General features: G+C 39.3%; 1 protein-coding gene across 1 annotated transcript in view; it reads right to left on the minus strand.

Moving 5' to 3' along the window:
* The window catches only part of cacng3a (calcium voltage-gated channel auxiliary subunit gamma 3a), a 62,671-nt gene extending 49,752 nt beyond the window's left edge, over nt 1-12,919 (minus strand). The window contains exon 1 of the mRNA XM_088015866.1: nt 12,709-12,919. Within this exon, the coding sequence (XP_087871992.1) occupies nt 12,709-12,919 (211 nt within the window). The remainder of the gene's footprint in view (nt 1-12,708) is intronic.
* Nucleotides 12,920-14,720: the final 1,801 nt, after the last annotated feature.

The following is a 14,720-nucleotide window of genomic DNA, read 5'->3' on the forward strand; positions in this document are numbered from 1 at the left end:
CACTTTGCAGGGGATGAGCTTCTTATCCATCACAGTGTAGCACGGCCTGATCATCTGCTAGTTGGTTCCAGATGCAAGGAGGTCTGACTGACATTTTCTTTCCTTGGACTCAAGATCATCACAGCCTCACATGACTGCAACAAGAAACCACATACTGCATATGGAAATTTTGTGTAGTACAGCCTACAACAAAATGTCAGTTAAACAATATTTACCTTATTAAACACAACAAGATGCCCCATGGCCTGAGCACCACTAATCTTCAGCATTCTGTCTTTGCAGGCAGAATATACAGCAGCTACAAAAATGCCCACTCTGCCAAAATTGACAAAACAAAGCACAAAAAGTTATCAAAGCCCGTCTCCCATGTGCTTTTCCTAAATTTAATTGGCCAACCTAAAAAAAAAATCTGTCACAATTGCAGTTTACTAATTTGTAGCATCAGATTGTAGCTATGGTAACAAAACAATCTAACTATGAATATTGTTATTTGAACTTTTACAAAGTAAACTTGTCAGCTCTTTAAAATCTTACATTTAAATGTTAAACAATTTAAAGTATTTTAATTTATGCATGCTGAAACCATTAAATCAAATTCAGCAGCATTGATAATCTCAATAAACCAATGTTACATTCATGTATCTGTGGTCTGTGTTAAAATATCATCATTTATGGGGCCCCTCAGTGGTGCAAAAAGGGGGTATGCAGCGCATGCAACGTATAGGGGCGCAGCACCAGAGGGGGCGTCAAAACCCTGTCTGGAGGGGGCGGCGCGCCGATTATGTTTTCCTATACACTTCAGCACGCCTTACGCTCCTTCACCTCACGCATGTTATGAGGTAAATGTAGCGAGTTTTACCTTTCACGTAACTTCGTCTTCGTCTGGGGGGGGGGGGGTAGAGCGAGCATATGTTTTCCACGCTCCTTCAACCTTCCTTCGGGGGAGAGGGGGATGGGGGGGGCGCCGATTTATGTTTTCACATCCACCTGAATAATGTGTAGTTGCGCCACTGGGGCCACTGAAGCCCTGGGGGGCCGGATGGAGCCGCTGGCTTAATTTGGATTAAACAGAAGTGCAAATAATTGACATTCATTTTAATCGGAATTTTTGATTTGTTGTTTTTAAGACTAGTTGTGGGGTTTAAATAGCATTTCACTGGTAATGTTTTCCTGTAACATATAATTACTCAGTAATATTTTTACATTTCCTGCCTATTTAACATCTTTTAATACAAAAACACGGTGGACCGCTGGTGGACCGCCTCAGCGCCCTGACCACCGGGCTTAGCAAGTTTTCTCGGGGGGAAACCCTCTCTGATCCAAAGAGCAGTGGAAAATCTATCTGCAGCAGTAATGAGACATTGCATTATAACAATCTCCAAGGGTGTGACAATCACAAGCAGCTGTACCTAAGGGTCTCTATCAAGATAGATCTATCTAGCTGCATATATCTAGATGGATAGATCTATAGATCTAGGTAGATAGACAAATCTATCTAAATTGATTTATCCAGCTGATAGATAGCTAGATACATACAGGCTGCAACTAACAATTGTTTTACTTGTTCTGTCAATCACATAAAAGCGTGGCAGTGGACAGATTTTTCATTTACCTTTTAAGCCCTTTTTATGCAAAATTAGAAATATGTTTGAAAATGCAAATAAATAATGAAATTCCTCATTTTAAAATAACAAACATTTTACTCCCAAAATTAAATAACAGTATTCCTTTAGTGAACACTTGATCATTTGTAGAAAATGATGCATCAGCAACTAAAACAATATGTTAACAAATGTGTGAAAAGCTCATCTCTTTCTGCTTGCATGCAACTATTTCATCCCAGGTCACAACAATGATGAGGTAAATGTTCCTACTATATAATCTTTTTCAAGGGGTCCGTCTGCTACTGTCTGTTATTAAAAAAACTATAACGGAATACTTTACAGAGTACATACCTCATAAAGTACATATATCATAAAGTACATACCTCATAAAGTACATATATCATAAAGTACATACCTCATAAAGTACATATATCATAAAGTCCTTTACGATACAAGGACAGATCAACTATTCTGCAGAGCACCAAGGCACTTAAGGGATCTAAGATTTTCATTAACGAAGACTTCACGGATGCAGTAAGGAAAAGGAGGGCGGAACTAATGCCGGACTTAAAAGCAGCACGTCAAAGAGGGGACATCGCTTACCTACGTTATGATAAGTTGATCACCCATCCACGTACTAGTACCCCTAAATTATCCAACAATGTATGACAGACAGCCAGACATAGCTGACGTTCACTTCTGAAAGAGAAACATGAAACAGATCACGGCCTATGAGGATATAGAGCTACCAGTATTCCAACACAGAAACTATCATCAGCAAGATATTGAAACTGACATCCTGATAACATACCTCATAAGTCCCCTATTAGCTGCAAGCAGAGGAGTTTGTGGCCACAGGTGAAACTGGAATATTCAGTCAGTAGTGTTCCTCATTTCTACATACTGGAAAGGCAGAAAAAGCAAAAAACATTTTTAAAAAGTCTTGAAGGAAAATTCAAAACAACCGCACTTGTACTCTTCAGAGACTAAAATCCCTGCTGTGGTTTCACTGGCTGCTGTTGTGTCTGGACTTCCCCTGTCTGTATGTGCAACAACCTGGGTTTCTTAAAGCGATAAACCGACTGCAGCTTAAAACTGTAATATTGATCACATTTTATCGTCATAATCATAAACTAATAGTCGTTCTATTCCCATATTCAGTATCACATACTGAATATGGGAATAGCCTATATGCCACGACTTCCATTTTCACACTTCTGTATTTTTTCGCCACATAGACTGCTTCCGGTGCGCAGGCAACAGTATGTTAGCAATGGCTCCTCCGTCCTGCAGGACTATTAATGATGCTTATAGAATTATTCAGACATCCTTAAATGCTCCAACAATGACAAAGAATGACAAAGAATGCTATACAATCAATCAAATTTGATTTGTATAGCACATTTCAGCAGCAAGGCATTTCAAGGTGCTTTACATAATTAAAGAAAAACATAAGAACAGCATGTGACATTGAATAAACAGTAAGAAAGAGAAAGAGATTTTGAAAAAAGAAGAAAAAGATTTAAAAAGATAATAAAAAAAAGATAAAAACATACTTTTGTTATGGAATTTAAGCGCCTGTCGTCGCCGGACTCCGCCGTCTGTTTAACACGGGTATTATCCAGGCCCCGTCGCCTGACAGGACGGAATTTACAGATTTTTTGTCAAAACACCATTTGCTTAAACTTCAGAGTTTTAGTTAAAACGCCATTTAAAAGAAATTAATAAATAGATAAAAAGTAAAAATAAAAACATTAAAAACATCGAAGACATCAAAACCCAACTCTAATCCTAATTTAGCTATAAGCAACTCTAAACAGGTGGGTTTTAAGTTGAGATTTAAAGGCACTCAGTGTTTCAGCTGTTTTACAGTTTTCTGGAAGTTTGTTCCAAATTTGTGGTGCATAGAAACTGAATGCTGCTTCTCCTCGTTTGGTTCTGGTTCTGGGGATGCAGAGCAGAACCAGAACCAGAATATAGCTGACAAAGTGAACAAGGACAATCTTACAAAGATGTTATGTAAACGTTAAGTGTTTAGATTATCTGTGTGTGATGTTGGGCACTATATATATATATATATATATATATATATATATATATATATATATATATATATATATATATACACACACACACACATACACACACACACACACACACACACACAGTGCCCGACACTATGAATACTATATATGTGCTACTATGGGCACGGTAGCTATCAGTCAAAGCTGAAGTTAGCTTCTGAATGTAGCATCTAATTCAGAAAATAGCTAAAGGGCGATTACACTAGGGCTGTTGTAAACGAATATTTTAGTAATCGAGTAATCTATCGATTATTCTTACGATTAATCGAGTAATCGGATAAAAAAAATTATAAAATGAAATATTGGTAAATCTGGCATAATACCGGTGTTACTATCAGATATCAATATCAGTCCAATTTTTCATATTTGAGCTTCCCTAACAGTTGCTTTTTTGTAGTTTAGAAAACTAACCTGTAACAATAATAGCTCACTTTCTAAGTTAACCAGAAGAAAAGTTATAGAAAAATCTGAAATTATATTGAATTTAATAAAGAGGCAGGCTCACAAATATGCTTATAAAAAATGTCTACAATCCAGCTTTTAGTTTATGTATTCATCTTCAGTGAGTTTAATAGATTAATTAAACTCACCTTGCCACCTAACCTGTCACGCTTTGGGTTTGAAAATACGGGAAATGCCGCCTGGACTGGGAGGAGAGGGCGAATGAACGAACGTAAGATGGGGTGGAGGGGAGGAAATAGACCAGCGGACTGACGAACCGTTAGACCGGGGGACGAACACGGGGGAAGCAATACGGGATATTTACGACACCTTCACTGGTCACACTCAGAAACTCATCTACCAGCCATGTACGATGCGCTCCGCCACCCGTTTCTTCAGACCGGGATATGAAATTTATTGTGCGGTTCGTCGGTAAAGCTACATTTACACGGTAAGCATCAGCTACTCAGCCGCCCGCCCTGTTCAGTCTATCCGCTCACCTCAGCGCTCTTCCCGCTGTTCGCTTTCAACCAGCAGCCCCGGAGGAGAAATGCTGCCGTACTCCAGGCATTCCCCCAGTCATTTTAAGGATGCTTATTGGTTCCCCAAAAAACGATAAAAAGTCGGGCATTATCATCAATCAATAAAATCCCCACGGGCCAATCTTGAAGATTGGACTTTATGCCGCTGAGACTTAGCTTTTGTCAACAACTCAGAGGCGGAAGTGAGAGCTCCGCGCAACGCAAATGAAGTCCCGGTCGGAACACGGTGCGCTAACTAATAAAACATAAATTAACGAAGCTTCGAGGCAGGTAAATTTTCCTCGAGGAATTTTAGTAATCGAGGTACTCGAATCATTCGAGGAATCGTTTCAGCCCTAGATTACACTTAATTTTTCACTATCTTGAGCATTTTTAATGTGTTGTACTTTAAAGACTACATCTAGACATTTCAAATCTAACTAGAATATTCTGCACTGAGTTTGCCGATTTGGCTCCGCCCCCAGAGTCTCCCTGTGCTCCGCCCGAGTCCCTGTCTTCTGGAGCTCCGCCTCCTTCCGGCCCTCCAGAGTCTCCTGCCAGCCCCTCTGAGCCTCCTGCTGCCTTCATGAGGCTGTGGCGCCTCCAGCTGGAGCCTCCAGCTGGTGTTGTCCGCCAGACTGTCCACGGCAGGTCCCGCCCTGTCTGTGCCTTTTTTATTCTGGACTAGTATTCTGAATCTGAATATTCTTTTGAAAGTATGTAGCTGAAAGTAATTTAAACTACTACCAAACGCAGTGCAGGGTTTGCCTATTATCTGTAACAACATTAATACAAAAAAAATTATGCATAGAAGAGGCATTAGTTTATAAAAGTCCAGGCAAACCTAAATTTACCATTTTAATAATAAAAGTCAGCGGGGGATGTACAGGGTTCCCATTGGTATTTAGAAAAAAAATTCCACGACTTTTCCAAAACTTTTACTCAAAGACGATTGGAATTTAGATGTGTGTCAAGGCTGGGCATGACGCACTTGAGCTATTTTGTACACTTTGAACCTTCGCCTGCAGCAGTAAGACAGTTCCTCCTCCTGCTGCCTGCTGGAGGCTAACGGTGCGTTAACACCTAACGCGTTTTGAGCGTCAGTTGTGTCTGGCTTACAGTCAAGCTCTATGTGGAGCGTCCGACGCGCTTGATGCGTCAAACGCTCCAAGCTCGAAACGCACCGCAAAGACCCTCGACGCGCCTCCACATAGACTTTGAGTGTAAATCAGGCGCGCGTTCTGTTGAGTGTTTCCAGTCAGGAAACCCGTATCAAAGCATCGCTGACTTTTAGCTTCGTTAAAAATACGACAAGTAAAACAAAAAAGACAGCCACGGTGGATGGAGGTTGAATCAGCCTGTGTTTGGATGTACTCACTACTTGGAGCTGGCTTTCAAAGCACAATTTGGAGAAGAGTCGTTTCTGATTTTTTGTAAACCCAGGGATAGCCCAAACCTCCTTGGGGCCCTAAGCGAAATTTGGTTTTGATATCAGATACATTTATCGGCCAACCCTAACCCAGCATCACTTTCTAACAGGTAACAATCGCATTGTTTAAATTGTATTTTCAGATATTTTATTGAACAGTTACTTAGAAAGACAAGCATTCATATGTAAGGTAAGATATATTATTTTTATGCCCTAGCATGATTGTCCTCAGAGCGCTAATGTTGTTAGCAGCTAGCTCAGTGCAGAGTGTTTATTCAGTTTATAATGTTTATTCAGTGGGACTTTAATGCTAAAAAAATAACAATAAAAAAGCTAAATGAATTAAATATAACCTATCCAGTCATACAGTCACTGTGAACTGTTACCGAGATAATACGGATCATATCCTAAATATATGTGTATTTTTTCGAGATACCTCTGTTGTTCCAGCCTATTTAGGGCAAAGCAAAGTTGATGAGTATAGCATACTCATTGTGATCAACTTTGCTTTGTTTTGAACCGGAGAAACCCCCTTCTGACCCTCCATCTGAATTTCGCGCGTCATCCGGTCATGTGACTGAAACCCAGCAATTGCCAACTACAGCTTAGAGTAGCTCATTGATATATTAATGCAGCATATCTGTGTAGCCTGATGTAAAAACATTTTTCTAGACAATGTCAAACATTGAGAAGTTTTAATTATTGTTGTCAAACACAATGTTTTGAAGCCAAAAATACCTGAGAAATATACAGAGAGTCAACTCAGAATCAACTCATTTAAAGTTAAAACTCAATTTCATACAAACACAAAGACCCTACCATAAATGTTTGGCTGTTGAACTGGACCGTTCAAGCTAATTTTCTATTTGCAGCTTCACAAATCTTTTTGATAAACATTACCAAGACACATTAGAACAACCCTTTATCTTGTCTTTTTTCTAATCTTCCTCTTTCTTTTCTCCCTCCCTGAAGAATAAGTAATTTTTGAGACATTGTTTTGCTTACTTAACTTCTGACTGGAGCTTTGAACGTTTGGATGCTCTGCACATTACACCGACAGCTCATGTTACCAGTGAAGCGTGCGTGACCTACCGCAGCCACCAGGGTGGCTGCGGTAGGTCACGAGCATCCATCCATCCATCCATTTTCTTTACACCCTTGTCCCTTAGTGGGATCGGGATGGGTGCTGGTGCCTACACCAGCACCCCTCCCGGTGGCACCAGCATAGGTCTCCAGCTAACGTTCCGGGTGAGAGGCAGGGTACACCTTGGACAGGTCGCCAGTCTGTCACAGGCCCCAAGAGCAATAAATTTTTTTTTCTTTTTATTCATAAAATAATGATTACATACATTATCAAATATATATTATTGTAAAAATAAATCACTTCATAATGAAATTGTGTGTTTTATAATGATGTAGAAAACTTTACTAAAAAAAAATCTACTCCACTGAGGGGGCCCCTTAGTGGCCTGGGGCCCTAAGCGGCGGCTTGGTTTGCTTCTGCTTTGGGCTGGCCCTGTGTAAACCTGTTCTGATGCTTTAAAATTAACATCCATATTTTGACAGCTCCCTGCTTCTTGCTCTGCCCAATAAGCCCACACAAACTTATCAGTTTTTACCCAAAAGCTTAGGGTCAGTACTGTACGGATTATCCATGGTCATAGTTGCGACTAGTGAAGAAGATCGGACTTCTACCGCCTCTGACTCAGCAGGCATCAGATCAGAAACACTCCAGGTTCTGGTGGGACCATAGGACCGCTGTTAGCAAGACTAATGTTTTGAGAAGCGGAGGAAGATTCTGTTTTAAAAAACCCTGTTTGGATATTTTCCTCATCACTCATGTGTTACACTCTTCTTTTTCTTTTTCCTGCGCTCTGCTGTCATACTTTCTGTTGTCCACCAACATGAGAAATTACTCCCTGATGCTTATCGCTTATTAAGGGCAACTAGACGGACATCTTCTTCTGCTCTGAGACAAACACTGCATGTCTTGGAGTGCCGCGTGCGAATTAAAGGGGGAGGCGATGCATGACAACGTAACGGAAACAAAGGTGTTTTACCTTATAGTTCTCAATAATTTAAAACACAGCTAGTTTCTCTGTGGACTGAGCAGGTGTTCACAGGGGGTCATGGCTCTGTGTGTGTGTTTAACCTTTGGCTGATCTGGATAAGATTTAACAGCTGATGTAATTATTAAGTCGCGTTATTGCTTGGATTTGAATCGGTATGTTTTGCATCCAGTGAAAACAAGGATGTTGACAAATAAACTGGACAATATGCTGGCAATTTTGTGACATTTCCACTGTTGTGGTCTTGAAATAAAATCCTGAGTCCTCAATGTCCAACACGACCGAGACCAAACGCGGTAGAGTCTGAGACGAGAACCACAGAAAAACACACCACAGAAAAACACAGCGTGTTTTGCCCTTCTTCCCAAATTCCAGGGCTTTCCATGACCTGAAATGAAATTCTATGACTTTCCAGGTCTTGAAAATGGAAAAATGAAATTCTATGACTTTCCAGGTTTTCCATGACCAGTGCGAACCCTGGATATAACTTCATAGCTTCATTTTTCTAAGCAAAATCCCTGAGAGGAAAAAAAAAGGCAAAAAAATAAATTACATCTGCTTAGTACAAGAACAGATTATAGCAGCCAAGTGGAAAAATTCACTCTGACGTGGATTATATCTATGAAACAGCAAAGGTACGATACTATATTTTTGGGATTCGGGAAATAAGCCCTTCTTCGTAGGTAGACTTGTTCTATGGGTGTTTTATGTGGAGCGGTGACACTTATACGACTGGAAAGGAAAGGTTTTGGATTTTAATTTGACCAGTGTTAAGAAAATAAATTTAAAATATACTAGTGTTTAGTCTTGATTATATGTTCAATCAGCGTAATCTCTTATGTAGGATATTTCTATTGAAACATAATACACTAAGTTGAATTAAAACAATTTACCTTATAGTTCTCAATAATTTAAAACACAGCTAGTTTCTCTGTGGACTGAGCAGGTGTCCACAGGGGGTCGTGGCTCTGTGTGTGAGTTTAACCTTTGGCTGATCTGGATAAGATTTAACAGCTGATGTAAAACTATCTGGTCTTGTCGCCAAACCAGAGCTTCCTCTCAGAACAGGGTCATAAAACACATTACCCCATTCAAAAGAAAATAACACTTCTTTGATCTTAAAAACAGGTTTTTACTGGAACATAGTCAACTATATTTAAATGAACTTAGCTAAGGACAGTCCCCTAATTTGAATACAGTAGAGAAGGAAAACACACCCCTCCTTTAAAAGTATAGGACTCATCCTTAACTTGAGATCGCTCCAAGTTTACCCGTGATGCTGTCTCCGGGGAACAGTGTGTCGGTGAAATGGTTCCCCATAAGTTTGTCTTGGTGTGGAGTCAATACTTACCTTACTATGGAGTAAGGTAAGTATTGAATTGGATGCTGGTTTGTGATTTTATTATGTTATGTCAACTTCATTAGTTTGTTCGTCTAATAAATGTTGTTATGATTGTACTTGGAAAGCCTTTGTCTTTGTGGCTCAGCGGATACAATGACGACATCAAGGAATCCGGACAGAAGAGAGAATAAAAATGAGTCAAGATTTTAATTACTCTTCTTCAGAAATCATATTAATACTGGCCACTGTGTGGTTTGATCGTGTTGCTCGGTGTTGGTAGAATAGAAAGACGGATTAGTTTTCAGGCTGAAGCGTTGCTGCCCTCGCCTGTTCTTAAATTATCGTGCTCGGTATCGGAGGGGCGCTCCGACTGCATGCTAAAGAATTTTATATCATTGCAATATATAAAAAAAACTAAGGAGTTGCCTAAAAATAATTTCATACTTGGTGTAACACAAACACATTCATGAACACACATTGTCTTATCTTGTGCCAAATCGCTGCCTCTGTTCTCAATCTGTTCCAGTAGCAGTGGATTTCCTCCCACATTAATTTCCTCCAATAAATTATTGCACTGAATGAAGCATGTAGAGTTCCCTTTTAACCTCCGTCTTCCCATTTCTGACGATGGATCTTCAGTATCCTCAAGTTTGAAATACCAGGCCGATACAAACCGTGTGTTAGCTTTAGTGGATAAGTTTCGGCTATGGTCTGTTGTCGCCTTGATATCAGCAGGAAAATGAATAAAACTAAGCACTGGATGGTACCGGCTAATTACTGAACACAACAGCACACAACAAAAATCAGTTGTCGTACCAGTAGCTCGTAGATATTTTAACTTTTGTGTCTTGTTCATGGTACAGCTCTTCCAGCAATGGATAAAAACAATTGGAGCAAGTGGTAACCGCTGGAAACGGTCTGTGTGGCGACAGTTAAAACGGAAGTATGTCACCACTACTCGTGGCATATAGGTTATTGCACATAAATTTACTATTATGTTTCAGTTTAGACATGATAGCCGCACATTATCGACCATGCCAGGTATATTTAAATGGAGAATTATCTTTGGAGAATTATCTTCGAAGTCGTTGAATCCTGTGGAGCCATATGGCGAAGCTAGTTTACTAACGTGGAGACAGTAAAAATAGCTAACCCCCTGCCTGGTATACCTGTTTGCCAACACACAACTTTTATTTAAATAAACAACCACAGAACTGACGGAGCTGATGTTGCTTTCTGAATTTGAAAGCAAATGCAATGCATTAAAAAATTTATTGAGCTTCAGTCTTTTCACCAAAAACTTCAAGAAAACCGCAATATTGGTACATAATCAGCAACAATGATTATAAATGACAGAAAAAACTATATTAAAATGTTTTCTACTTACATACTCCCTCCATCCTCGTGATCCAAGCGAGTAAAAAGAAAATGGCGTTGGCGAGATTCTTCCATTAGCAAACTTGGTCTAGTATCCAGATGTTCAAGACTACATTACTGGTGTTAAAAAGCGTCAACTCTGACATTTAACACCCATATTCTTTTGTTATCACACTTGTGTTGAATTATTTATGGTGAAAGTAGGGTTGCCACCCGTCCCTTAAAATACGGAATCGTTCCATATTTGGCTGCTAAATGTTGCGTCCCGTATTGAACCGATACTTGACGCGATTTGTTCCGTATTTCTATAAATGTCCGATAGACACGCCTATCACACACATTGTTACTAAGTATAACAATAACGACCAAAATAAAACAGGAAATATTAAGGTCAGCTAAATTTTTGTTGGGGAGCTAAAGGACCCCTGAACGCTACGGACCGACGCTGTTGTCACGGTTGCCTAGTGACGGACACTACGCAGCCGCGGTGAGCGGATCTTTTTAAAACATCCTCGACCCGATACTCCACCATCCTTAGAAGCAAAATCTCTCATAAAGATACAGACGTGAGAAGAAAGACGCAAACCCCAGGCTGAATAATGTTAGTGAGGATGAACACAGGCAATTAAAAATAATAATAATAAAATGTGTCCATATTGGCGCAGTGTGCTGTATGATACTAGACAGAAAGGATCAGGAGAGGAACACAGCAGACCCTGATATGGTAACATTTTGCTATGATTAAGTTTCTTATTGTGCTTTTAGTAGACGATATTGGTTTGATTATTTGCTCATTATAATGATATCAGCCAAAATAATACAAATGATCATTTAAAGAACAAATCATGATTATTATCATTATTATTAATGCACCAGACCCAGACCTGCAGCCACGAGCAGTTCTAGGTGGGAGCTAACAGGGTACCAAAGAAGTTATACTAAATAAATATCTTATGTTAATACTCAGTGATGAATCACTTTCTTTTTTAACCTTCACAATTTTACTTTAACAACAAATTAAAAATTATAGTGCTGCACCTTTAGCTGCTGTGTAGAATCACACTTTCCATCTGCCAGGGATCTGCAACCTGGATCTCTGGAGACGCAAGTTGGTCTTTGGCTCACTTATTATTATTTAATGATGAAATATTGCTCTGTTTTTTTTTCTTTTTGTTTGTTTGTTTGTTTGTTTCATTCTTTTTCATGTGTTGCCATGGAAAAACACTGACTATCCTGGGCCCTGTGGTAAATCTGGTCTAGATCTAGCCTCCAAACCTAACTCCTTATTTATAGAAATATATTGGTAATATTCTGTAAAATATCAGAATGTTCACATAACTTTTATACTTTTAGTTGTTTGAAGACACATTTTGATTATTAAATCAGGTGTTATGATTAGTTACTCAGTGGTTTACCAAATACTTTTTACACTTGCTTAATTAAACGTATTTAAAGTATACTACTCTGATTAGAGTACAGTTTTGGGGTACTCGAACCAACCTCTATATATGAACGGTTGCTCTATGGATCACTTTTTAAGGACAAAAAACACCGCCATAAATTATTATTTATCACTGCAGCAGTCATCCCACCCCGTGAGAGTCGGGCGACACGCGCCGTAGTGGGCGCCCCTTATTTTGATTTCTGAGAGGTGGCAACCCTGGGTGAAACCAACACTCAAGTCTGAACACTGTACTCTATTATGTTCTAACACTGCAATTTTAACTCTAGCAAATTTGATGTGCATAGAGACAATTTTGCCGTGCTTTTATAGTTTGCCTTGCATCACCAACTGATAATTTAATCAGATGTCTGCATGAAAATGTGAGTTTGAGTCCTACCCTCGGTGCAACAGGTCCTCCAAAGTCCCGAGTGGGTCAGAACCTCCTCGTTTTTGTGGACGGTCTCATTGTCGTTCAGGTTCTTGGAGCGGCACATCCCACGGGAGTAGAGCCAGTAGTCCGTGCCCACTGCGATGGTCATGAGGCTGAATGCACAGAAAGCCCCCGCTGTGGTCAGAAGCATCATCATCCCCCTGTTGCAAACCCTCATCTTGGTCTGATACACCTTCACTTCCTTAAGCCGAGTAGTTTCACCTGAAGACTCACACTTCTGGGTTCAGAAGCTGACCAGAACTGGTTCCAAATGTCTTATCTGTACGACTCCAATTAGTTGAAGGACGCACGGGTGTGGAGAACATTGTCTTCTACAGGAAGCGCGAAACATTTAAACTTAAGTCCGTCAAGCTTTGTTAAAAAATAATCTCTCCAAGTCTTTTGGCAGAGAGGAGAAGCAGACGTGATGCTGCTCTTACAGAAGAGAGAACTCTGCGCCCCAGAGAACATCAGTGGTAGCTCCGCACAGGCAGCCTGGAGTCATAACCCCGCCTACCAGTGAGTGAGTAGAGCTCATGGGTGTGTGTGTGTGTGTGTGTGTGTGTGTGTGCGCGCGTGCGTGCGTGCGTGCGTGTGTGCGTGTCCGTATGTGTGTGCGTGCGCGCGTGTGTGTGTCCCATTAGGAAGGATGCAGTGGGCCCACTGGGTCACAGAGACCAGCAGTGCTCAGCATGTAGAGCAACACGCAGAAGAGGGGGAAATAAAGGACCATGGATTGCTAAATAAGCAAGGGTGTAACTTAACTTTGTGTTGCAAGTTCGACGCATGATGGGGAAGACGAAGAAAGGGGACATGAGGGAGGCGCTGATGCACCCACAGATATGTGACTGGAATAAGGCCAGAACTTGAATGTGAATCCCATACAGTCTTATTCAATATATTAGGATATCCTATTATTATTGGAGCTTTGCAAAGAAATGTACATTTTGAAAGTACAATTAAATGACAATAAAGTCTGTCTATCTATGTCTATGATGAGGTTTGTCAGATTAATAGAACATTTTGAAAATAACAAGCTTTTAGCAGGTATTAGACTTACTAAGAGATATAAAGATGTTAAAACATCAGTCATCTAATTAATCTATATATCTTTCACTTGGTGATAAAAAATAAACTTTTCAGTTATATTCTAATTTATGGAATGAGTATGCATATTTGCTCAATGCTTGCCTACATTGAGCAAATATGCAGTTACAAAATTCAGTAATATTTTTGTGAAGAATTATCACAATAACATTTATTGGCTGCTATTAAGTGCTCAAAAACATCAACAACATTAGATTCAATAGTAATCACAATGTTATTAAAGGATTCAAAAACAGAATACACATTTGGCTGTGTAAACCAAATGAATCCTTGTCAGTGCAAACTTTGTATTTTTCAATGATGTGGTTCTGATTCCACAGCTGTCTCTGAATTGGCTGGCATAAAGCTGTGCCCCGCTAAATTACACAGAGCAGATGACATGTGATGCATCTTTAATATAGCAAACATATTTATTTACTGTGAAATTATACAGTAAGACAGGTTTTAATTCATTTTACATCTTTTTCTGTCTCACCTGGGATTCTGCAGTATGGAGGACCAAAACCAACATAATAAGAAAAAGAAGAATAAATGTATAAATAAAATAATAAATGTATAAATAAAAGAATAAATGTATAAATAAAAGAATAAATTTATAAATTAAAGAATAAATATATATTTTGATAAGAAATAAAAGCATACATATATTTTTGGAGGACCAAAACTGACATAATAAGAAATAAAATAATAAACATATAAATAAAAAAAATAAATATGTAAATGAAGGAATAAATAAAAGCATACATATATATTCAGTTTTTCCTTTTCCTTACACATGAGATTCCGTCAAGTAATGTATATATTTTCTTTTTCATTTCCCCTAAACATGCGTTTTGTCAAGAAAAATAGATGTTTTGCTTGGTCTTTTTTTT

Source organism: Poecilia mexicana, unplaced genomic scaffold, assembly GCF_051168715.1.
Source record: "Poecilia mexicana isolate PSO_F unplaced genomic scaffold, ASM5116871v1 scaffold_1, whole genome shotgun sequence".
Taxonomy (NCBI): Eukaryota; Metazoa; Chordata; class Actinopteri; order Cyprinodontiformes; family Poeciliidae; genus Poecilia; species Poecilia mexicana.